The following is a 20,398-nucleotide window of genomic DNA, read 5'->3' as shown; positions in this document are numbered from 1 at the left end:
CTCACCTTGAAGTAGACTGAATGTCTCCATTCAACAGCCTTCCTGCTTGTGAACTACTCAGTGTCTTCATCATGGAGAACATGTGGTCGTTGTCACTTTAAATCCATGATCAACTGAAATGAGCTTGTGATTGTACAAATTGTTAAAACATCAAAATGTGCACAACTCCTCAAAACTGCATTTTGTCACTCAGCAGTCTTTCTAAAGTCAGAATGTTTGTTGTGCAATACTGAGATTATAAAAAAAATCAAATTTAAGCAGAAATTCATGGTTTATTTGGTCATACACTTGAAATGGGAGATTGTAACATAAGAATTTATTTTCTCCCCTCTCATTTCAGATTTTTCTGTGACTGTGGTGCTGGAACACTTTCGAATCCTTGCACATTAGCTGGAGAACCCACACATGATACAGACACTCTGTATGACTCTGCACCACCAATAGAGTCCAATACTTTGCAACATAACTGAGAGTTTGTTTTTCCTGCCGTTCTAATCAACAGTAACTCCATTTGTATCAAACGAAAAACTAGGGGAAAATAACATTTTACCCAAATCTTCAGGAAGAATGTCCGAATTTGTACAGCTGTTGTGCATGGCACTAGAGTCTGAAGTCTGGTGTTCAGACAGTGAAGGAGTAATCTGCTAACTCAGGATCAAGAGAAGGCGCTGGGCATGAATAGCATTATGACAGATTAAACAGCCAGCAGTGGTCTACCCAAGGGACAAAATGCTAACACTGATACTGTACCCTAAATGCCAGCTTGTGAAGCTGTCTTCTCTGGACAAGTAGCATTGGAAGACTGTTGCTGTTGGAAACAGCAGACAGAATATCAAGGGTGTTCTGCAGCACCTATGGACACTGGGTACTGATTGGGTTGGTGTATGTAAGAAAATGTGATCTAGCACTTCTGCATTTGATTTTTAAGAAAAAAACATTTATTCAATGGAGACAACTGATTTTAATGCTTTTCTCATGTAGCTTTTTTTTGTAATTTCAAGCAAAACCTTATTGTACTTGAATGTGTCCTGTTTTGTTAGCAGAACTAGAGACTTGCTGTAACTATACTCATGTCCCAGTATCTTATTCTTTCTATGAAAGAGACAAGATAACACTAATCGATTGTATCCCACAACTATTGATTTCAATTACAGAACATTATGTTCTTTTTAAAGTTATTTCCAGAAGTCAACACAAGTGCTTTCATGAGACTGTACAGGGATTAAGGGAAAGTAAACATCTGAAGTGGTACCGGTATTTTAGATGCCACCTCATTAAGACATGCATATTGTTACAAAGGTAACTTCTGGACAGTGCCATTTTGGTAATGCTTCTTCTCCCTGTAATGAAGCAGCTAGTATATATGTACATATATACTCAGTCTCCCTTTACTAGCTTTTCATTAATGCGTATTGGTGACAGTGGGTAAAATCAACAGCTTGAAAGTGTATGCATGTACCATAACATCCTAGACTTAATATATTGTGGAGCATTTAATAACCATTATGTAGATGATAGGTAACAATAAAAAGGGTTTAATTTCCTAGGAAGAGAGAGAGTCTTATCATTTTAAAATAAACTTTATTAGAACATAATTTCAACAATCATGTCTTTGAGTTAAACCATACGCTTGATACTGTTTTCAGATTTCAGCAATCTTCTGCAGTACTGGCTGTAGGGTAAAGAAGTTAATATTTGGGTCTTCAACCAAAAAGCACATCTCTCTGGAAGGGGGGAAAAAAAAGTATTTGAAAATTTAATCTTTTACAGACATTAAAACTTCAGAAGTAGTAACTACACTACACCACAATCCACCCATTCATTGTAAGTGAGCTAAAAGACAGTTACTTTTTGCTAAGTGTACCTTGCTACCCTTCTGTTTTGAAAGGGAGATAAAGTGAAAACATTCTTTAGCATGTTATGCTAATTGTGTAGAAACTTAAGAATTCAAAGCAAGCAATATATTTTCACATTCTATCCCCAGCAGTAAAGAGAACATGGTCACTACTGTATCTTAAAAACCAGCTTGCATTAACCGTAGGAAAAAGGATATCAACCCTGGAGGTTGGGCTCTTTCCTGACTAATAAAAAGTTATAATTAATCCATTGGGAAACTAGTTTTACCACTCTTGCAGCTTGATGAAATTCACTCGTATGTACGCCATACTTGCCAAGTAACATACACACAACTGCCATTATCTTATCTGATATTTGCTAATCAAAACAGTTAAAACAAGGTTTAATTATTTTCTATACTTACTTGAAAAGGCGGAAGGAAACTGTGGTCTTCTCAAATTCTTTAGCTTTCTTGTGACCTTTCTGAATAATTTCCTCAGGAATGTTTGCAAGTCTTGCTGCATTAAATCCATAACTCTTTGGACAGGCTCCTTTGATAAATTTATATAAAAACGTGATAGTTTCCTGACTTGGATCCTCACACTCGTTCTCAACCATACAGGCCTACAAACAGTCCATAGAGAATATTATGGAGATGGGCACAAACTTAACTAACATAATATCATTTGTTTCACTGTACTTAGAACCCATCCATTTAGAAATCAAATGTGTCTCTGCTAGGCATGCAGGTCTTCATGCCTTTTTTGTCAGTAACCAGTTTAACTTTTCCAGCATGTGCTGACCAGGTCCACAAGTATGAAATCTTTAAACAATACTGAGTGCCATGCACTTACCATATGTCCTAAACTGACTGCTGTGGAGTGAGAAAAATCTTCCACAAGGGAATGGTAGTGTGTAGAAAACAATGTGCGGCACTTAATGTTTTCAGCAAGCTCCTTCACTACTGCACTAGCAATTGCTGTGCCGTCGTATGTTGCTGTGCCACGGCCTGGAATAATAATTCAACATTAAACATTGCAAACTCCTGCTCAACTCTTCACAGTCCTATCTTACAAGCAAATTGACTGTAGTTTGAAAAAGTAACATTATGAAACAAACATTTCTGGTCTGACTATCCTAAAGTGTGTGTCAAACCTCGAGATGTATTTTAATTTGCTCAGGTCATTTGCAATCACGATCGGGTTTAATATTTAATGTGGTTATCCTCCAGATCACTTGCGTAAATACGCCAATTGGTACTACAAAACGGCGCTAGGATGCAGAGGTTAGATTGGGGTAGAGGGGAAGAAGCAATTTCACTGCCCTATTGTCTAACTGCGGTCATTCATAACAATGTGCTTTCCTTCCCCACTCCCCCCAACTATGCCAGGGTGTGCAGCTATTTTTCTGAACGTGAAGAGCCTTAAGAAATTTGCCAAAAATCAACTCTCTAGCATTGCAAAAGATATTGGTCATTATCAAATGCAGTCTCATTTCTTACTTTATAGTTTTATTAAAAGTCAGTCAAACCAGCGTAAACGTTTTCCTAACAAGGCAACTTTCTAGACCAGATCAAATTTAAAAACTGTTAAAAGCAATGTTGCAACCATAAAACCTTAACTATAACCAATGTGTAGACATATGGCTGTTTTTTTTCATTAAAATCATTTGAAACTGCAAAATTTAAGTTGATTCTTGCTCTACTTGGTATTTCTAGATTTTTGCCCCTCACCAAAACAGGTGATGGTTGGACCCAGTCTTACATGTGAATAATGGTCTTTAAGTAAATTCCAAATGGAAAAAACCCATACTGCACAGGTAGTGCTACATAACAATACGGGAAAGAACATGTTGCCCATCCCAAAGCAGCAGCCAATTTACACAAGTGATCCAATAATTGTTTCAGTATTGCCAGGTTGCATGCTTAAGTCTTTGGAATGGGCCTTATAAAGGATACCATGCATCTAGATTTCTACACTTATCCATTTTACACTGCTGACTGATAGCTGGGAAATATTTGTTTCAAACAGTCCCAAGATACAGACCACAGCCACATTTTTCCTCACTCCCACCATGTATGCCATCCACAAACAACCAAAAAATTATCAACAAGAACAAAATCTGATACTTTAGTTATAAAGAAACTAAACAGATTTTTTGACAAGTTGATGTGGAATGGTGATGGATGGATGAGTGATCACAAAAAAAATAAACTCCCTCGCTAATGCATTCTCATGTTCCCACACCACCCTTATTGAAATTGACCATAATTCCAGTGTACACTTTATTAAAAGAGACACACTATCTCCAGGTGGTGACTTTCAGGGAAAGCTACCTGCTCAATTCTTGCTTTGCTGTATCTCCAGGAGACAAAAAGAGCAAACACCATTTTAAATGCTCAACGAAAGCACCTTGATTTGTTATGACAGCTCACTGGAAAACTCACTAATCAAACTCAAACACAAAGTGGCACCAGCTCCTTAAACATGCTAGAAAGCCATCATGGATTCATCAGATTCTTGAAATCAGCGCAACATTTTGATTACATGCAAACATTACCTAATTCATCGAGAAGCACAAGGGAATATGGAGTTGCATGTTGCAAGATACTGGATGTCTCGCTGAGTTCCACAAAGAAGGTGCTTTCACCTATGAGAATGAAAGGTTTAATGTTATTTCAAATGCTAATGCACATGGCCTAGTAGTAGCTTGCTACACGGCACTTCACTGCTTGCCACACAGCTTTTTCTAGCTGGTGTGTTGGGCCTAAAAATGGCTGACCAGCTTTCATCCAGCAGCTATTTGTGCCAATAAGCTAACCAATCACCATCCCACACATGTGGAGGCCCTAATTAAAATTAGCCTTTGTGAACTACATCCAAGTCAATTTTTCTGCACAAAAGAGATCAAGCTTCTACGGAGGATCTGAAAATTAACAGCAATAACCTGACTGTCAAGCAATGCTCATGTTTTACAAGTAAAAATGTTTCAATCAACATACACCCTTCAAGAAGTCAAAGTATAGTTCTTAGTTCCAGATTTTCTATTATTTACTGTCATCACAACAGAATTCAGCAGGGCAGTAATGCAAGTGTAAATCCAAGTGCTTTTAGCATTTCTATTCTGAATTTTAATAATGGGTTTATCTTTCCTGAAGCTTTCTAAGCACTTTTTTTAGTACAAAATAAATTGATAAACTGCAAACATTTGATAGCAATTTGGGGAAAAACAACCCTACACCCTTTTGAAAGGAATAAATCAATCTCAAAACATCTTCTTACCTGACATGATTCTATCAGATGCTCCTAGACGTGTGAAAACTCTGTCAACTGGGTTAAATTTGCAGCTTTCTGCAGGCACATAGCAGCCCAGTTGTGCCAGGATGACCAAGAGGCCAACCTAGTTGGGAGGGGGTAAAGAGGAAAAAGGGAGTCAGGTCCCTGCTATACAAATTAGAAAATTTGTTTCACATCACTTCACTCACCTACATTCTACACCTCAAACATTCTGTTCTGCTTGTCATCTATTCCGCTATTATTCTAAGACCACTCCTCAAAACTGTAGGAGAGGATAAAAACAACTTCTGACTCAAAATTCTGCCACTGTTTATACGCTCACCTGCAAATTAGAAAACGGGATTCAAATCTCTAGGTATTCGAGTACATGCTGCAGACTTGACAGAATGCTGTGCATTACCAGAGGATAAGTCTTGGAGTTAGAAGTTAAACCACAGCTCCATTTGCCTCCCTGTTTGCAAGTTAAAAGATCATATGACAATATTCTGGAAAACAGCTGGGGAGATCCCCCTTTGTTCAGCCAGTATTTAGCTCCAACTAACTTAAATTCGCTGGTCGTTACACAGTGGGAGCTTGCAGTGGTCAAGATGATAGGATAAACACTAAAGCGACTACAGTTTGAAGGGTACTTCATCAGCTGTAACAGGGCCCTTTGTTCCACGTTCAAATGGAGTTCTTTTTGTTTAAAGTGTACAGAAACGTGACAGACTACACTGGCTCGCACCTGTCTCATGAGTGTGGATTTTCCTCCCATATTTGGGCCTGTTACAAGCAGGCAGGAAGCCTGCTTCTTACTGACACCACCTTCCAAATCTTCCACGTCCGTGCAGCCAATGAACACATCATTCGGGATGAAATCCCCAAAAAAGGTCTTTAAGACACAAGGATGGCGTGAAGCTCGAAGCTCCAGGAACGGCTGTGTGTCATCCTCAGTAAACATTACGACAGGTCTGCACATCGGCCCATCTCCACTCTGACTATAGTGTGTTAGGCTCAACAAAACATCTGCAAGAGTAAAACCAGAGTTAAAAGGCAAATTCTGAAAAACCACATAAAAGCTCCTGACAACAGAATGAACTCAAAGAATCAAACCGTTGCATCTTTTCTGGAGATGGTAACTGGTTAGCTTCGCAGTGCTGGGGGCGGAGGAGATTTATATTAACAATGTGAAGAGCATCAACAGAAGACATTGTGGAAGTAGGCTGTTCAGTCTGCCATTCCACTCCACTTTTCCGCCTTTTCTCTCATAACCCTTTATTCCCTTATTTGGGCAGAAGACTGCCATGAATATATTTAATGACTCAGCCTCTACTGTAAGAGAGGTTCACAGTTTCAGTATCCTCCAAGAAGTTCCTCATCTGTTTTATGGGCACACTGGCTTATTGGAGATTATGCCAATTACAACATTTAAAAGACATTTGATAGATAGATGAGTAGGAAAGGTTTGGAGGGATATGGGCCATGTGCAGGCAGGTGGGACTAGTTTAGTTCGGGATTATGTTCAGGGTGGACTGGTTGGACCGACGGGTCTGGCTCTGTGCCGTATGACTCTACGGTCCTAGATTCTCCCACAATGGGAAACAACCTTTCTGCATCTATTCTATCAAGCAGTCACTTAAGAATCTTGTATCTGTAAGGTCACCTTTCATTAGTCTATATCCCAATAAGATCAGGCCCACCTTCTATACCTTTCCTCATAAAAGGAGTCTGTCCATATTTGGACCATATTTGGTATTAGCCTAGTGAACCTTCTTTGGACTGCTTCCAATGCCAGCATCTTAAGATATGTGGACCAAAACTGTTCACAGTATTTCAGCTGTGATCTGATCATTGCCTTGTATAGTTTTAGCAAAACCTGCCTACTTTTATTGCTCCTTTGCCTTCCTTTCTTACTCAATTTGTACACCAGCTTTTTGTGATTTATAGACTAGGGCTCCCAAATCCCTGCACTGCAGATTTCTCCATTTAAAATAATATTCATCTCTTCTACCACATATTCCCACATTATATCCCAAGTTTCACATATGAATCAGCACAATCACTAATAAACAACACCCAAAGTTACCACTGCCTAGGATCAAGCCTTTTAGTTTGCTTGCTCAAAGTTATTCGTCAATTTGATTTATAGACAGAGATTGCCTGGTTATAGAAATGATCTTGGGCCTTCCATTGACCAGAAACTGCAACTGGCCTTGCCCCATAAACACGGTGGCTACAACAGCAGATCAGAGGCTACAAATACTGCAGAGAGTAACTCCCCTCCTGACCCCCCCAAAGCCTGTCCAGTATCTACAAGGCACAAGTCAGAAGTGTGATGGAATACTCCCCACTTGCCTGGACAAATGCAATTCCAACAACACTCAAGCTGGAAACTACCCAGGATAAAACAAAGATTGGCACCACATCCACAAACATTCACTTCCTCTACCACTGAGGCCCAGTAGCAGCAGTGAACTCTCCTTACAAGGCACACTGCAGAAATTCACAAGAGATCCTTGGCACAGCACCTTCCAAACCCATGACCACTTCCATCTAGAAACAGCACCAGCCCGGCTTGGAAATACGTCACTATTCCTTTAGTGGCACCAAAGCAAAATCCTGGAATTCCCTCCTTCTTTAACAACACTGCAAGTGTACCTACACCAGACAGCAGCCCATCACCAACTTATGGACAAAGAGGGGGTGATGATTTCATCCCAAAAATAATGAATTTTAAAAATTGTCGTCAAGACTAGAAACTCTGGGTCCGTTGGAATGAACTCAGCTCAGAGACAGCAACAACAATTCAATGGGTGCTTTGGTGAACGCAAGACTGATTCCAGTCATGTTCCGCAGAGCTCAGGACTTGATATCTTGCTGTGATTTAAACTCCACTTCAAAGGGGATGATTAACAAGTTTGCAGCCAACACAATTATTGGCCACATGCCTTTGATATTGAAGGAGAAAGCTGTAGACAGCAGGAATCTTTCAACAGATTAGACAGGTGGGCTGAGCAACGGCAAACAGGTTCAATCTGCAAGTGTGAAAGGTGATCGCTTGGCGTAAGGCTAACGCCACAATGAGAGACCATGAAGGCAAAAAAACACAGCTAGTGCAGAAGTCCCTAGGATCACATGTCCACAGGTCACTGAAGATGGCCACAACTAGATCAGGTGCTCAAGGGACATGGGATTCTTGTCTTCTTTAGCAAAGCAACAGTCCTTAAGTGCCTAAGAGGGGATGTTTGACTCTAACATGCTACTTAGGGCACAGCAGGTGCAGTTCAGGTCCCTCACTACTGAAAAGATCAGGCTGCACTGAGAATCTCTGTCTCCTCCAAAGACATTGCCTGCAGGAGTTTGAGTCATGAACTAGAGCCTGGTTTCTTTAGGACCCGGAGGGGGAGACCTAATTAAAATGCATCAACTGCGAAGAACAGGAAGGTTCCATTCCACTTGGAAAGGCCAGGGCTTTGTTAGGGGGGCTCACAGGAGATTCAAGGGAAACTCTGCACAGAGGTGATGTGGAGCTCACTCCCAAGGGTGGTGGTGGTGGTGTGGACAGAGACACCCTTGTGTCAATTTAAAAGTAGTTAGGAATGCAGCTGCAGCTCTGTAACCGGGAGGTTCCAGCCCAACAGCCATAAGGCACCGCGTGCGCAAACCGTCCTTCCACGCAAATCCGTACGCACCCCGTTCTTTACCTCAGCTCTTGGTCCGACTGGACCTCAAACCCGATGGCCTGCCAAATGCTCCAAACCCACAGGCGCGCCACCTCTCCCTGGGGTGGGGGGTGATCGCACCAGCACCTGGCGGTTCTCTGTGCTGCTCCCTGGCCAGGGGCAGTCAGAATGGTGCCTGGAGCGTGGGTCATGCCACCCACTGGCCAGGATGCACATGTATAGCCTCGTGTCTGTGTGGGTTCCCTCCCACAGCCCAAAAGATGTGCAGGTTCGGTGAGTTGGCCATGCTAAATTGCCCGTAGTGTTCACGGATGTGCAGGTTATGTGGGTTAGACGTGGGAAATGCAGGGGTAGGGGAACGAGTCGTGGTGAGATGCTCTTCAGAGGGGCGGCATGGACTTGTTGGGCCGAATGGCCTGTGTCCACACTGTAGGAATTCTATGACTCTATGAAAGTGGAATGAGGCAGCTGGAGTCCAGGAGGTGGAATGACCCCATAGCATACGGTAAACTTCAATCATTGTACAGCCATCTACAAGCACACTACAGTATGACCTCTCAGGAGGAGAAACTGTGCAGATTGGGTGGGGGCAGGAAGAAGGGGAGGTGGTGACTGAGGGATTGTTTTTTGGGTGGGGTTGGGAAGTTGGGAGGTAGGAGAAGAGCAGGTGACCAAGTGGACCAGAGTAACCAATTCAATCACAAATGGTGGATTGTGGGACAATATTTAGCAGATTATAATTGACAAAAGGAATACGTGTCGTCTGGTCAGAATTACAAAGCAATATAGTTCTAAGCACAAACTGAAAGCATTTATATTGAACATTTCACTTTTGGGGCGGGGACAGCAGCAATTCAACCCAGATATTTTCAATTTTTGGTTTGACAACTTTCTAAAAAGTTAAATAATACATTAAAACAGAAGCTCAGCAAGTCATCTCTCTTGGAAACTGTCTGGAAGTGGCCAATTCAAAAGGAACTTGTATGTAGCCTCCAAAACAGCCTGCAATGTAGCCAAGCTGGAGAGACTCTGCTGTGCTCACTGGTGCAGGAGCCAGTGAGCACATCGGAGCATTTCTATTATAGGCACTGACAGCCTGTACTGGCCTCCTTTTTAAAATCCACTGCATAATCGCTCCGAGATGTCATGTTTCAGCAGTCAGCCAGCTTCCCAAAGTGACAAAGCCAACAAAACATGGCAAAATAACTTTGAACACAAAGCAGTTCCTTGGAGGAGCCCCGAGTGATCCATGAAGATCCGAAAATATTTACAGCATGTTACAAATTGAAGACATAGCAAATTTACCAGGTGGAAAGCATTTCCCTTTAGATCAGTAATAGCATAAATTACCAACTGAAATGTCAAATTAGACACAATCGCACCTTTTAACTTACTACTGCTTCAGTCAGGTGTGAATTTAAGCAAAAACAAAACAAAAAAAAATCCTGACTTTCCACAATTATATACTCAATAACTAAAAACAAAAGAACACGCTGTCTAAACACTGAGCCAGACCTGGGGCATAGAGAGGGCTGGAAGAGTTTGACATATTTGCAATAGGACCATGAGAAGGCTGGGATAGAAATGGTGAGAGGAAGACATGTTGGATTGTAGATACTGTACCCTGTCAGGGACACCCCCACCCCCACACGGGTGCTGAGGAGTGGAGCAGAGATCACATCCCACCGAGGGTCAGTGCTGTGTTTAGCTCGTCCTGTTAAATAGTGAGGAGACTGTTGGCCCAAGCTGCGAGAGGTCACCAACGCCAATACGGGAATATAGTGGCAAAGGGAGGGGTGGGAGGCGGGTTGTTTGAACTTGTTTGAAAAGAGCCAAATTCAACCACAAAGGTCTCCGTAAGTTATTTAAGATATTTTCTAGGATGAAAACAACTGAAATCAGCACAAACCTGTTCCAGATCAGTCCTTGGAGGAGGAAGTGGCTGGCAGGTGGGGGCTATTTAACCAAGAAAAGGGGCAGCTAACTAGATGCTGGGCCCTTTTTCCTATTGAGCTTGACCTGCGAGATTTATTCTTCAGTCAAGCGAAGATTTACACAAGGCAAGATTAAAAACAGCCAGCACAAGAGACCGCCCACTCACCAAGGACAGCAATGCAGTCCACAGCGGCCTGCCAGTTTTTGTAGTTCTTGTCGAAGTTGTAGAAAAGCCTCCTCATGCAGTCCTGAAGAGCACTGTCGCGCCTCTCCTCAGCATTGTTCATCGTATCCAACAGCTGCTCAATCGCTTTAGTCCAGTACCGTTTGTAACCCTTTTTGGTCGACTTCAGCTCGTACTCCTCTGGCACACGGCGATCGGCGACATTTTCGGGAACCTCCAGTTGGTAGCGATTCCGGCCCGAGCCCCAGTAAACGACGCTGCGGCAGCCGAGCCTCTTGCGCTGGGTCTCCAGGTACTCCTGGAGGTTACGCTCTGTCTCCTTGATGTCAGCGAGGGCCTGGTCGTAATCCGGGTCGAAGCCAGCTTTGGGAGTAATGACTCCAGTGTTCCTCGCCTTCTGGTGGTCGAATGCTGTGTCCCACCTCTTCAGCTCAGCGGAGAGATCAGGGAAGAGGCCGTTGGCAGTGCTGCCTTTCAGGCTGACGATCTGCCTAAGTAACAGAGACCGGAAGGCAGCCACAGACGGCTCGATGACCTGCAGCACCTCCTGGAAGACTTTGAAACCTTCCAAGGCAGACAGGAAGTCAGCAATTTTCTTTTTGCTGTAGCTGGTCTCTTCGTAGAGCACAGCGCGGCTGTCGGGGTGGTCCTTGCTCTTCAGTGGAGATCCAATGCTGTGGATCCGGCTCAGGAGCCGCTCTAAGTCGGGCACTTTCTTCAGCAGCTCAACCAGCTCCGAGATCTTGCTGGGCACAGCCATGAGATCCTCAATGGCATTCAGCCGGTCCTCAATGGCGAGGGGCTGGCACAGCGGGGCACACAGCCACTGTTTCAGTAGCCGCTTGCCAAAGTAGGTGCAGCAGTGGTCCAGCTGCTCCAGCAGGGTGCCCTCGCGGGTGCCAGTGGTGGCGTTCTGCAGCAGCTCTAGGTTGGTCAGGGTGACACCGTCCAGTACCAGGCGCTGTCGCCCGATGGCAGGAGATACCTTCACCCGATCGGCAGCCGCATCCACGGGCGTGTACTCCTCAAAGTTGGCCATCGACAGCAGCTCCTGGTCAACGAGGCACCGCTGGAGGTAGAACACACAGGCGCCAAGGGCCGACAAGGCTAGGTCATAGCCTTCACCCGGGGTGAGGGCGAGAGAGTCCGTCTCGGACACCATTGGCCGCAGAGCGGCTGGCAGAGGGACTCCCGGGTCAGTAGCGTCCCTTGTTTCATTGAAGTAGCCCTCCTCGGCGAGCACTCGGAGGGTTTTGGAGGCGTCCCAGAACTGGGAGGTAGGCTGCAGGCCCTCCTGTAAGGCCGCGACAAGGCAGCCTTTCAAAATCTTCCTGCTCTCAGCCGACGGGTTCCCCCTCTCGAACAGCACCTGCACTGGAGGGTGATGCGCCAACAAGGTCCGGAAACGGGAACAGTGCCGGTCGTCCGCAAACTGGCCCACGTGAAACTTGCCGACGGACGTGTCGACAAAGCAGACTCCGTAGGAGCGTGCCTGGCCTGCCAGCTCTGTGCCTGCCGCCTCTTTCAGGCACAGTAGGTACTTGCTGCAGCTCTCGGCCGCACTGCCATCCAGGACGCTGTACGTCTGCGTGCCCTTGGTGATGACCCGGCACACCTCGCGCCGCACCACCCGGTCAAACTTGGTCGGGTGACGCAGCGACTTGCAGCGGGCCTCCATCATCTCGGGCGTCTCCGTCTGCTCCACCCTCGCCACCTTGTACCCTTTCTGAACCAGCACGTCCGAGAAACGGCCAAAAGCAATCTCGGGGAAACCCGAGTGCGCCCAGCTGCCCTTCATGTACGACAGCCCCAGCTCGGTGACGCCGGTAACAGCGTCCATGTGGTACAGCTCGTAGAACTTGCCAACTTTGTAGAAAATCACGGTGTCGAACATCTGCGATTTCAGCTCCCACCACCTCCGCATGCCCGGAGTGCACTTGCACAGGAAGTCGTCGGGGACATGCAGCGTAGCGCGGTCATAGTCAGGCTCACTTTCTTTTCGCCTCCTGGCGTCCTTCCTCTTGCCCGGTTTTAACCACTCCAGCTTCTCGTGATCCCAGGTGGTGCCCGGTGAGGGGCTGCCTGCTCCGCCACCATTAGACTGGCACTCGAATGTCTCTGGGGCAGAGAACGCCGACAGCCTGGACTTGGTGCTCAAAGACACTGCCGCTGGTCTCTTGGGCATTTCAGAGGGGGAGCTGGAAGCACTTTTCGCTCTGGCCGTGCCTCCACGTTTCCGCTTAAACGGCGTCTTGATGGGACTGTCGGGATCAGTCTCTGTATCAGGCTCACTGAGCTCCCTCTCATCGACCCCGCTGCTGCACTCCTCACTGCTCCCATCGTTCTGCTCTGGCTTGAACTCCTCCTCGGAGCTCTCCGCGTCACTATCCGACTCCACCACCAGCCGCCTCCTCTTGGTTTTGGCATTGGCTGAGCGCGTGGCCCTCGACTTCTGCCCTTTCACCTTCTCGTCCTCGCTGTTATTTTCTTTATCCTCCTCACTCGCCGTCAATTGGTCAGCCACCTAGAGGGGAACATTCCGGATTCACTCACTTCTCATCTTAACCCCCAACCCTCCACCCAGTTCAAACCAGCCCCTCACCAACAGCCTGGCAGGAACGGTCAGCTAAACAGGAATTGGGCAGGGGAGGGGTCCAGCCCAGACTAACGGGATAGAAACTGTCAGATGGGCAGAACTGCCCAAATGAAAAGGAGGGTCTGAGCAGTACAAAGCAGCCAGAGGCCATGGCCATATCGGCACTGATGACTGAGGCAGGAATGTGGAGGAAGTCCTGAAAGAATATTTTGGAGAGCTCGAAAGGCAGACTCTCTAAAGCAGTAATCTCAGAATTCCTCACAGCCCCATGTGTCAGAAACATAAAAACAGGGAAACAAGCACCTGAACAAGTGGCTGTAAAGCTGTGTATAGGAGGTGGGTTTTAAGACTAGTTCTGGGGAAGATGGTGCCGACCAGTCTATACCTGAACAGGACCAGGATAAATCTCCTTGTAGGGAGATTGGTTCGTGCTGTTGCGCAGGCTTTAAGCCAAATGGTGAGAGGCAGGGGAACCAGAGGGCAGATCCTAGGCAGGGAATGGGAAGCAGAAATCTAGTGAGCATCTCTGAAAGACAAAAGTTAAATACTGTACAGCACAGGAATTTGGCAGTATTAAAACATATTTATGTCAACACAACAGTATACTGAATAAAGCCAGTGAGCTGACAGCATAGATCAACACAGTAGCATTGCAAAAACAGAAGCTCAACTTAAAAAAAAAAAGAGGGGTAAAGCACTCTGCAGGGGGTGGGGATGGAGTTATCAGGCAGGATAAAGGATGGGGTAAGAAAGTTTGTGGCATTATCGACTAAAGAATCTATTACAGCTGGCAGAAAGCAGGATATGGCCTCATTTAGTATACAGGTTCAGCACTGGTACAAAAAAGGTACAGTCACATTGGGAGGTGTGTACTATAGATCCCCAAATAGCAAAAGAAAGAGAGGAGCAAATGTATTGACAAATTTCCGAGTGCAAACAAAAGGCAAGAACAGCAGGGACTTCAACGACATAAATATCAACTGTGAGACCGAAAGGCATAAAATTCTTGCAGTGTGCTCAAGAGAATTTTTTTTAAGCTTCCACGTGACAAAGAGAAAAGGAGGTTAGATTTAGTGTCAGGAAATGAGCTGGGCAGGAAGCAGCAGTGAGAGACCATTTGAGATAGTAGTCATAATACACAGTTAGGGTTTAGCATTAGGGAAAGTGATAAAGAGAAGTGTAAAAATTCCAAATTGAGGGAAGGCAAACTATAGAAAGCTGAGAAATGAGCTAGCAAAAGTCAACTGGGTACAGCTACTTCAAGAAAAGAGTGGCAAATCACTAAGAAACAGCCAAAAGTGAGATTCAATGAGTACAGTGTAGACATAACCTCACAAAGGTGCTGCTAAATCTAGAGCTGTGTGGTTATCCTGAAGCATACAGAGCAAGATAAAGCTGAAAAAAAGAGAGAGTTTATGATAATCTCAAAAGTAATATTTTAGGAAACTTACAAGAAGTACTGGGTGAAGCAAAAGAGGAAGTTACAGGAACAAAGTAAACAGGAAAATAACATTAGCTGGTAAAATTAAGCAAAATACAAAGATCTTTCATAAGTACATTAAGAGCAAGTGGATGACTAAGGAAAGGGCTGGGTCCATGAAACCGTACGCGTGGCTAAGAGGAAGTGGGCGGTTCTAAATTATTATTTTGTCTGTCTTCACAAAGGAGAGAAAGATGCTGCAGACAATCTAGTCAGAGGAGGAGGAATGGGAAATATTAGAAAAAAGAAAAATGAGGAGAAGGGAGAACACGAGGGACTGACCACCTTCAAGGTGGGTTAATCATCAGGGTTAGATGAAATGTATCCTACGTTGTTCAAGGTAGCCACGGAGAAAGTAGCAGACCCTCAAGATCATTTTCCCAACCCTAATCAGGTGCACTGTAGCAGGGAACTGAAGGTCTGAAAACATCACAGTATTATTCAGGAACAATGCCAACTATAATTATTTGGCTAATCCCTCGCAATCAACCTTGGTGCTGGACAAATTACTGGATTCAATGTTGAGAGATACGATTGTGCGTTACTTAGAAAGGCACAGATTAATCAGGGATAGTCAGCACGGTTTGTCAACGGAAGGTTACATTTTACTATCAAAGTCTTTTTGAGGAAGTAAGAAGGATTGAAGAGAATGGAGTACTGGATATCCTCAGAAGTTCTGAGGAACGGTCACCAGACCCGAAACGTTAACTCTGTTTTCTCCTCCACAGATGCTGCCAGACCTGCTGAGCTTTTTCAGCAATTTTGTTTTTGTTCCTGATTTACAGCATCCGCAGTTCTTTCGGTTTTTATTTAGGGATTCTATGAAACTAGTCTGAATAATTAAAACTAGTGGGGTACAGGAGAATGAGGCAAATTAGATTCAAAATTCACTCAGACAAGAAACAAGGGGTAAAAGGTGATAGAAAGCAGTTTCCAATAGTGTTCCACATTGCCCAGTGTTGGTTCCCTTGCTGTTTGCAGTATATATTAATGATTTAGCCTTAAATATGGGAGGCATGATTGAAAAAAATAGAAAGGTGACAAACATTAGGTGTGTAGCTGATTCTGAAGGACAGGCATGTTGGTTGCAGGATGATAATGGTTTGGTTGAGTGGTTGGACAGTGACAAATTGGATTTAATACAGGAGAGAGGGGTCATGCATTTGAGGACAGTAAACAAGGGAATACACAGTAAACAGGAGGGCATTGAGAAGGGTAGAGGGAGTGAGAGATCATGGAATACATGTCCACAGATCCCTGTAAGTGTTAGGACAGGTAAACAGATAATGCAATAAAGGCAGTCTATGGGATCCTTTTGTTCACTGGGTGAGGTATTAAATACACGAGCAAGGATGTACTGCTGAAACTATACAAGGTACTGGTTAGGACATAGCTGGGGATTCTGTACTGTTCTGGTCACTATATACAGGAAGGACCTAACTGCTCAAGACAGGGTACACAACAGGTTTACATGAATGTTGCCAGAGCTTGAAAATTGCAGCTATGAGGATACATTGGAGATGCTCGGGCTGTTCTCTTTAGAACAGGGGAGGCTGAGGGTAGTTTAACAGAGGTGTATAAAACAATGAGGAGTTTGGATAGAGTGGACAGAGTACACCAGATTCCACTGGAGAGATCAGTTACCTGGAGCACAGATTTAACGTGATCGGGAAAGGGATTAGAGGGGACGTGAGGAAGAGCTTTTTCAGCCAGAGAACGGGGTGTGTCTGGAACTCTCTGCCCAGTTTGGCGCTTGAGCAACTTAAAAGGATTTGTATCCGAGTCTGAAGTGCTTTAACCTGCAAGGCTAGGGCCCAAGGTGCCAGGAAATGGGTGGCCAGGTTAGTCTAACCAGCACAGACAGTGGGCTGAATGGCCTTTCTGTTGGGTCAATGGAGTTCAGCTCCTCGTTGTGCAGAGGACAGCAACCTCCATAATGTGACATTCCAAGGCAGAAGGGTGAAAGAGCGAACAGCAAAAACATCCAGCGTCAGGAACTGGAGGGACATTCATTGGAAAGGAACAGGCTTATCATGTTGGGGAGGATACAGTTTGATTAAAGTAAACTTTAGAAGTTGCTGTGCTGTAGCCTACACTTGGTTACTGATACAAAGCGATGCAGGCATTGGGAGGGCCGGTGTAGGGGATGTTCAGTGTTATTCCCATGAGTGGAAGGTGAGGATTGGGTTAAAGGCAGATTACAACTGCAGGGCTGCAACTAAAAAGATCAGATAACTGGATCAGTGACTTGTGTTGCTGATTTTGAAGAGGATGCATGTTGGTTGCAGGATGGTTGGACAGTGACAAATAGGATTTAACACAGGAGAGAAAGGTCATGCAGTTGACAACAGTAAACAAGGGAATACACAGTAAACAGGTGACGGAGCTGCAGCAAGCAATATAATCAAACCATCAGGGCCAGGAATTCTAACCCTTTCATATCCCATGAACTTCACGACACCCCTATCTAGCTCATATCAACTCATTTCAGTACAGGCTAGAGGAACCAAATTTGGGAATGCTCCTGATTTGAGGAGCTGGCTTCTTTCACTCTGATTAAGTTTGATCAAAACCATTGCTCATTTACCTCCATGTCTTCTTCCTCCTCCTCCTCCTCCTCCTCCTCCTCTGGTTCGGAAAGCTCTGTGCACACAGCCAATTCCAAGCGCTTCTCTTTCGATTTCGGAAAAGCAGCATCGGCGAGTTCCACTGCCCTGCGGATTTCAGGTTTCCCACTGAAATAGACACCGCCTCTCTGAGCCTCCTTACATTCCGAACCTGCAAAACCAAAAAGATCACGGCCTTACAGGTCCTAACCTGACAGACTCTTACGGCATAGAAACAGGCCGTTCAGCCCACATGTCAATGCTGACCAACAAACACCAATCTTGTCTTCCTGCATTTGGTCCACAGCCTACTATGCCTTGGCCTGTTAGACACTTGTGTTTCTCTAAGGTTGGGAGAGTACCCATCTCCATCAACCTCTCAGGCAGCATGTTCCTTATTTATGCCACCCTGTGGGTGAAGAGTTTTACGCAGATGCCCTCTAAACCACTTACTCCTCACCTTATGCCCTCTGGGGAAGATTCTCACGACCTACTCTGTCTATACCTCTCAATTCTGTCAACCTCAAATCAAATCCCACCACCAACCCCCAACACCAGCCTCTTCTGCTGGAGACAAAACAAACACAGCCCAATCAGTCTCTCCTCAACTGCAACTTTCATCCCAAGCAACACCTGGTATATCTCGCCTACACTCTCCAGTGCAATCACGTCCTTTCAATAAAGTAGCAACCAGGACTGCAGTGTTCCATATATGGCCTAACCAATGCTCTCTAAAGTTACAACAAGACTTTGCTGCTCCCATACCCTACACCCCAGCTAAGACATTTACTGAATGCCATACTTCTAAAGTAGCAAAACCCTCCCATTGTTCAAGCTGTATGGGGCAAGTTTGGAAAGTAAGTGAACTGACACCCATTGTGCCTGCATGTCAAACTGAGATGCAAAGGGCTTTAGAGACAATGCCCCAGAGGTGAAAGAAAGAGGACCGTTCCCTGGAGAGACTGGATGTGGAATTTGCAGCACACCATGTTTGGTGGGGATGGAATCAGTGACAGATTGAGCTGAACACTTCTGCTCTTTAGCGATGGTGAGGTGCAAAAACGTCTAGTTCATTTACAACGTGATCAAATAAGCAAGGGAGCTGTGGCAGTATCGCACTCAGGCTGGCGAGATCCAATCCCTCCGAGGAATTCGTTCAGTACCAAAAGCCATTCCTTAAAAACATTCATCACAACCTTCTGAGGCCAACAGGGGACAAACAACAAAAGGTAACCTTGCCAGCACCTCGAGAACAAGTATAAAGGGATGGTGCAGGCAAAGTGTCATTGTGAGCATCTGCCATACACTATAATAACCAACCTCATATTGCAGGAGACAACACTTAAAAGACATTTGGACAGGTATATGGATTGGAAAGGTTTCTGAGGACATAGGCCAAATAGTCTGTTTACAAGCTGTGTCACTATGACAAAATGAACAAATTAAACTATTTGTCAAAAATATCACAAATAACTAAGCTCATGTTCAGATACAAATACCTATTAGTGGAAATGCTGCACTGAAACAATTATGCAGCTAATTCTCTGTTATCACATCACTGGAGTTTATAATCATGGACAGAGGCCTGTGCAGTTTTGCTGCACTTAGCACCAGGTTTACAGGCCAATCTCTGCACAACAGAACTAACTAGTACCTAGCTTTCATACCAGGGACTTCCCAATGTTTGAAAGGATATAAACCATGGAACCACATTAAATCTTTACGTTAAGGTCATCAAAGTCAGATCAAAGGTCAAACACAGCCCATCCTTTAGAATGTGGTCCGCAAAATCTATGAGACAATACTGGGGAAAAGGTTTGCACAGTTACACCAAATTATTCTAAGCATGAACTGCAGAACTAGTTAAAACCCAAAAGCTAAAAACCTACTAGGTCAGAGGAAATTTGAACCTAGTATAATGGTTGATGACCAAAGATACAGGTGTTTTGATACAAACTACTAAGTACTGCAGTCTTAAACTGGGTTTTTCTTTGCAGAACTTGAAGATTTCCTGTGGTTGACTGGGAAAGGGAGAGAATAGTAAAGAGACAAAAAGGCAGAGTAACCAATTTCCAGGGATCTGTCTCTTGTTGACATTGATGCCACACTCAGTCAAATTGGCTTACTAGTTATTTTTCCCCCACAGCATCATCCGGTCAAACACCTTTAAAAATGGCAAACAACAAGGCACGCTAAATCCCTACAGAAAGTGGAATTCAACATGGTGATCTCTTACCTGTGTACAACTTGACATACTTCACACTAACCCAGCCTCTTGTAGGAGGATCATCAAAAAACTGGACATGAATACGGAGAGACTTCCCTCTGCCCCTGAGATACTCCTCAGCAGTCGGATGGTTATACACCAGACTTGGCCACCAGGGATACCCTTCCAGTTTGGCCCACACCAGATCTCCTGGAGCAAATTCACAAGCTTGACTGCAGGGAAATAAAAATGGCAGAAAAATTCCTCAGGGTTTCAAACTCTTTTCCTGCATCGTTAACGCTGCCTTGCCCCAATACTAACTCATGCTGTTACATTCACGAGGAACAATCACTGCACTGAAATCAAAACACAAGTGGACATAAGAGACACCATTAAATGCATTCAAGGCTCCCAAACACTCCAGTTACAACTGGTCAGTTGCAGATGCAGTACAAAGGCTTCCAAAAGAGCAAGTTGCTATGTAAATAAAGGTGGGTTTCTGCTACCGCTACTTTTCCAAAACATTGTCTGAGTTACAACCTGAAACACTGCCAATTCACATCCAAAAAGGGGGGGCTGGTGCCACATGGTACACCC

At 44.6% G+C, this 20,398-nt stretch overlaps 2 protein-coding genes across 2 annotated transcripts in view; one reads left to right on the top strand and one right to left on the bottom strand.

The window, feature by feature from the left end:
• The window catches only part of LOC109919223 (F-box only protein 11), a 52,729-nt gene extending 49,211 nt beyond the window's left edge, over window positions 1–3,518 (top strand). The window contains exon 17 of the mRNA XM_048601339.1: window positions 341–3,518. Within this exon, the coding sequence (XP_048457296.1) occupies window positions 341–470 (130 nt within the window). The 3' untranslated portion in view covers window positions 471–3,518. The remainder of the gene's footprint in view (window positions 1–340) is intronic.
• msh6 (mutS homolog 6 (E. coli)) lies at window positions 1,565–17,678 on the bottom strand. Its single transcript, XM_048600631.1, has 7 exons — window positions 17,577–17,678; window positions 10,896–13,437; window positions 5,857–6,137; window positions 5,118–5,235; window positions 4,396–4,485; window positions 2,691–2,845; window positions 1,565–2,460 (listed from the first exon to the last, which is right to left on the bottom strand). The coding sequence occupies exons 1-7, from the start codon at window positions 17,580–17,582 to the stop codon at window positions 2,257–2,259; spliced, it is 3,396 nt and encodes a 1,131-aa protein (XP_048456588.1). The 5' UTR covers window positions 17,583–17,678; the 3' UTR covers window positions 1,565–2,256.
• Between the last annotated feature and the right edge of the window lie 2,720 nt (window positions 17,679–20,398).

This window comes from Rhincodon typus, chromosome 9 (assembly GCF_021869965.1).
Source record: "Rhincodon typus isolate 14 chromosome 9, sRhiTyp1.1, whole genome shotgun sequence".
NCBI classification, from domain to species: Eukaryota; Metazoa; Chordata; class Chondrichthyes; order Orectolobiformes; family Rhincodontidae; genus Rhincodon; species Rhincodon typus.
This window is presented reverse-complemented; position numbering and strand designations above follow the sequence as displayed.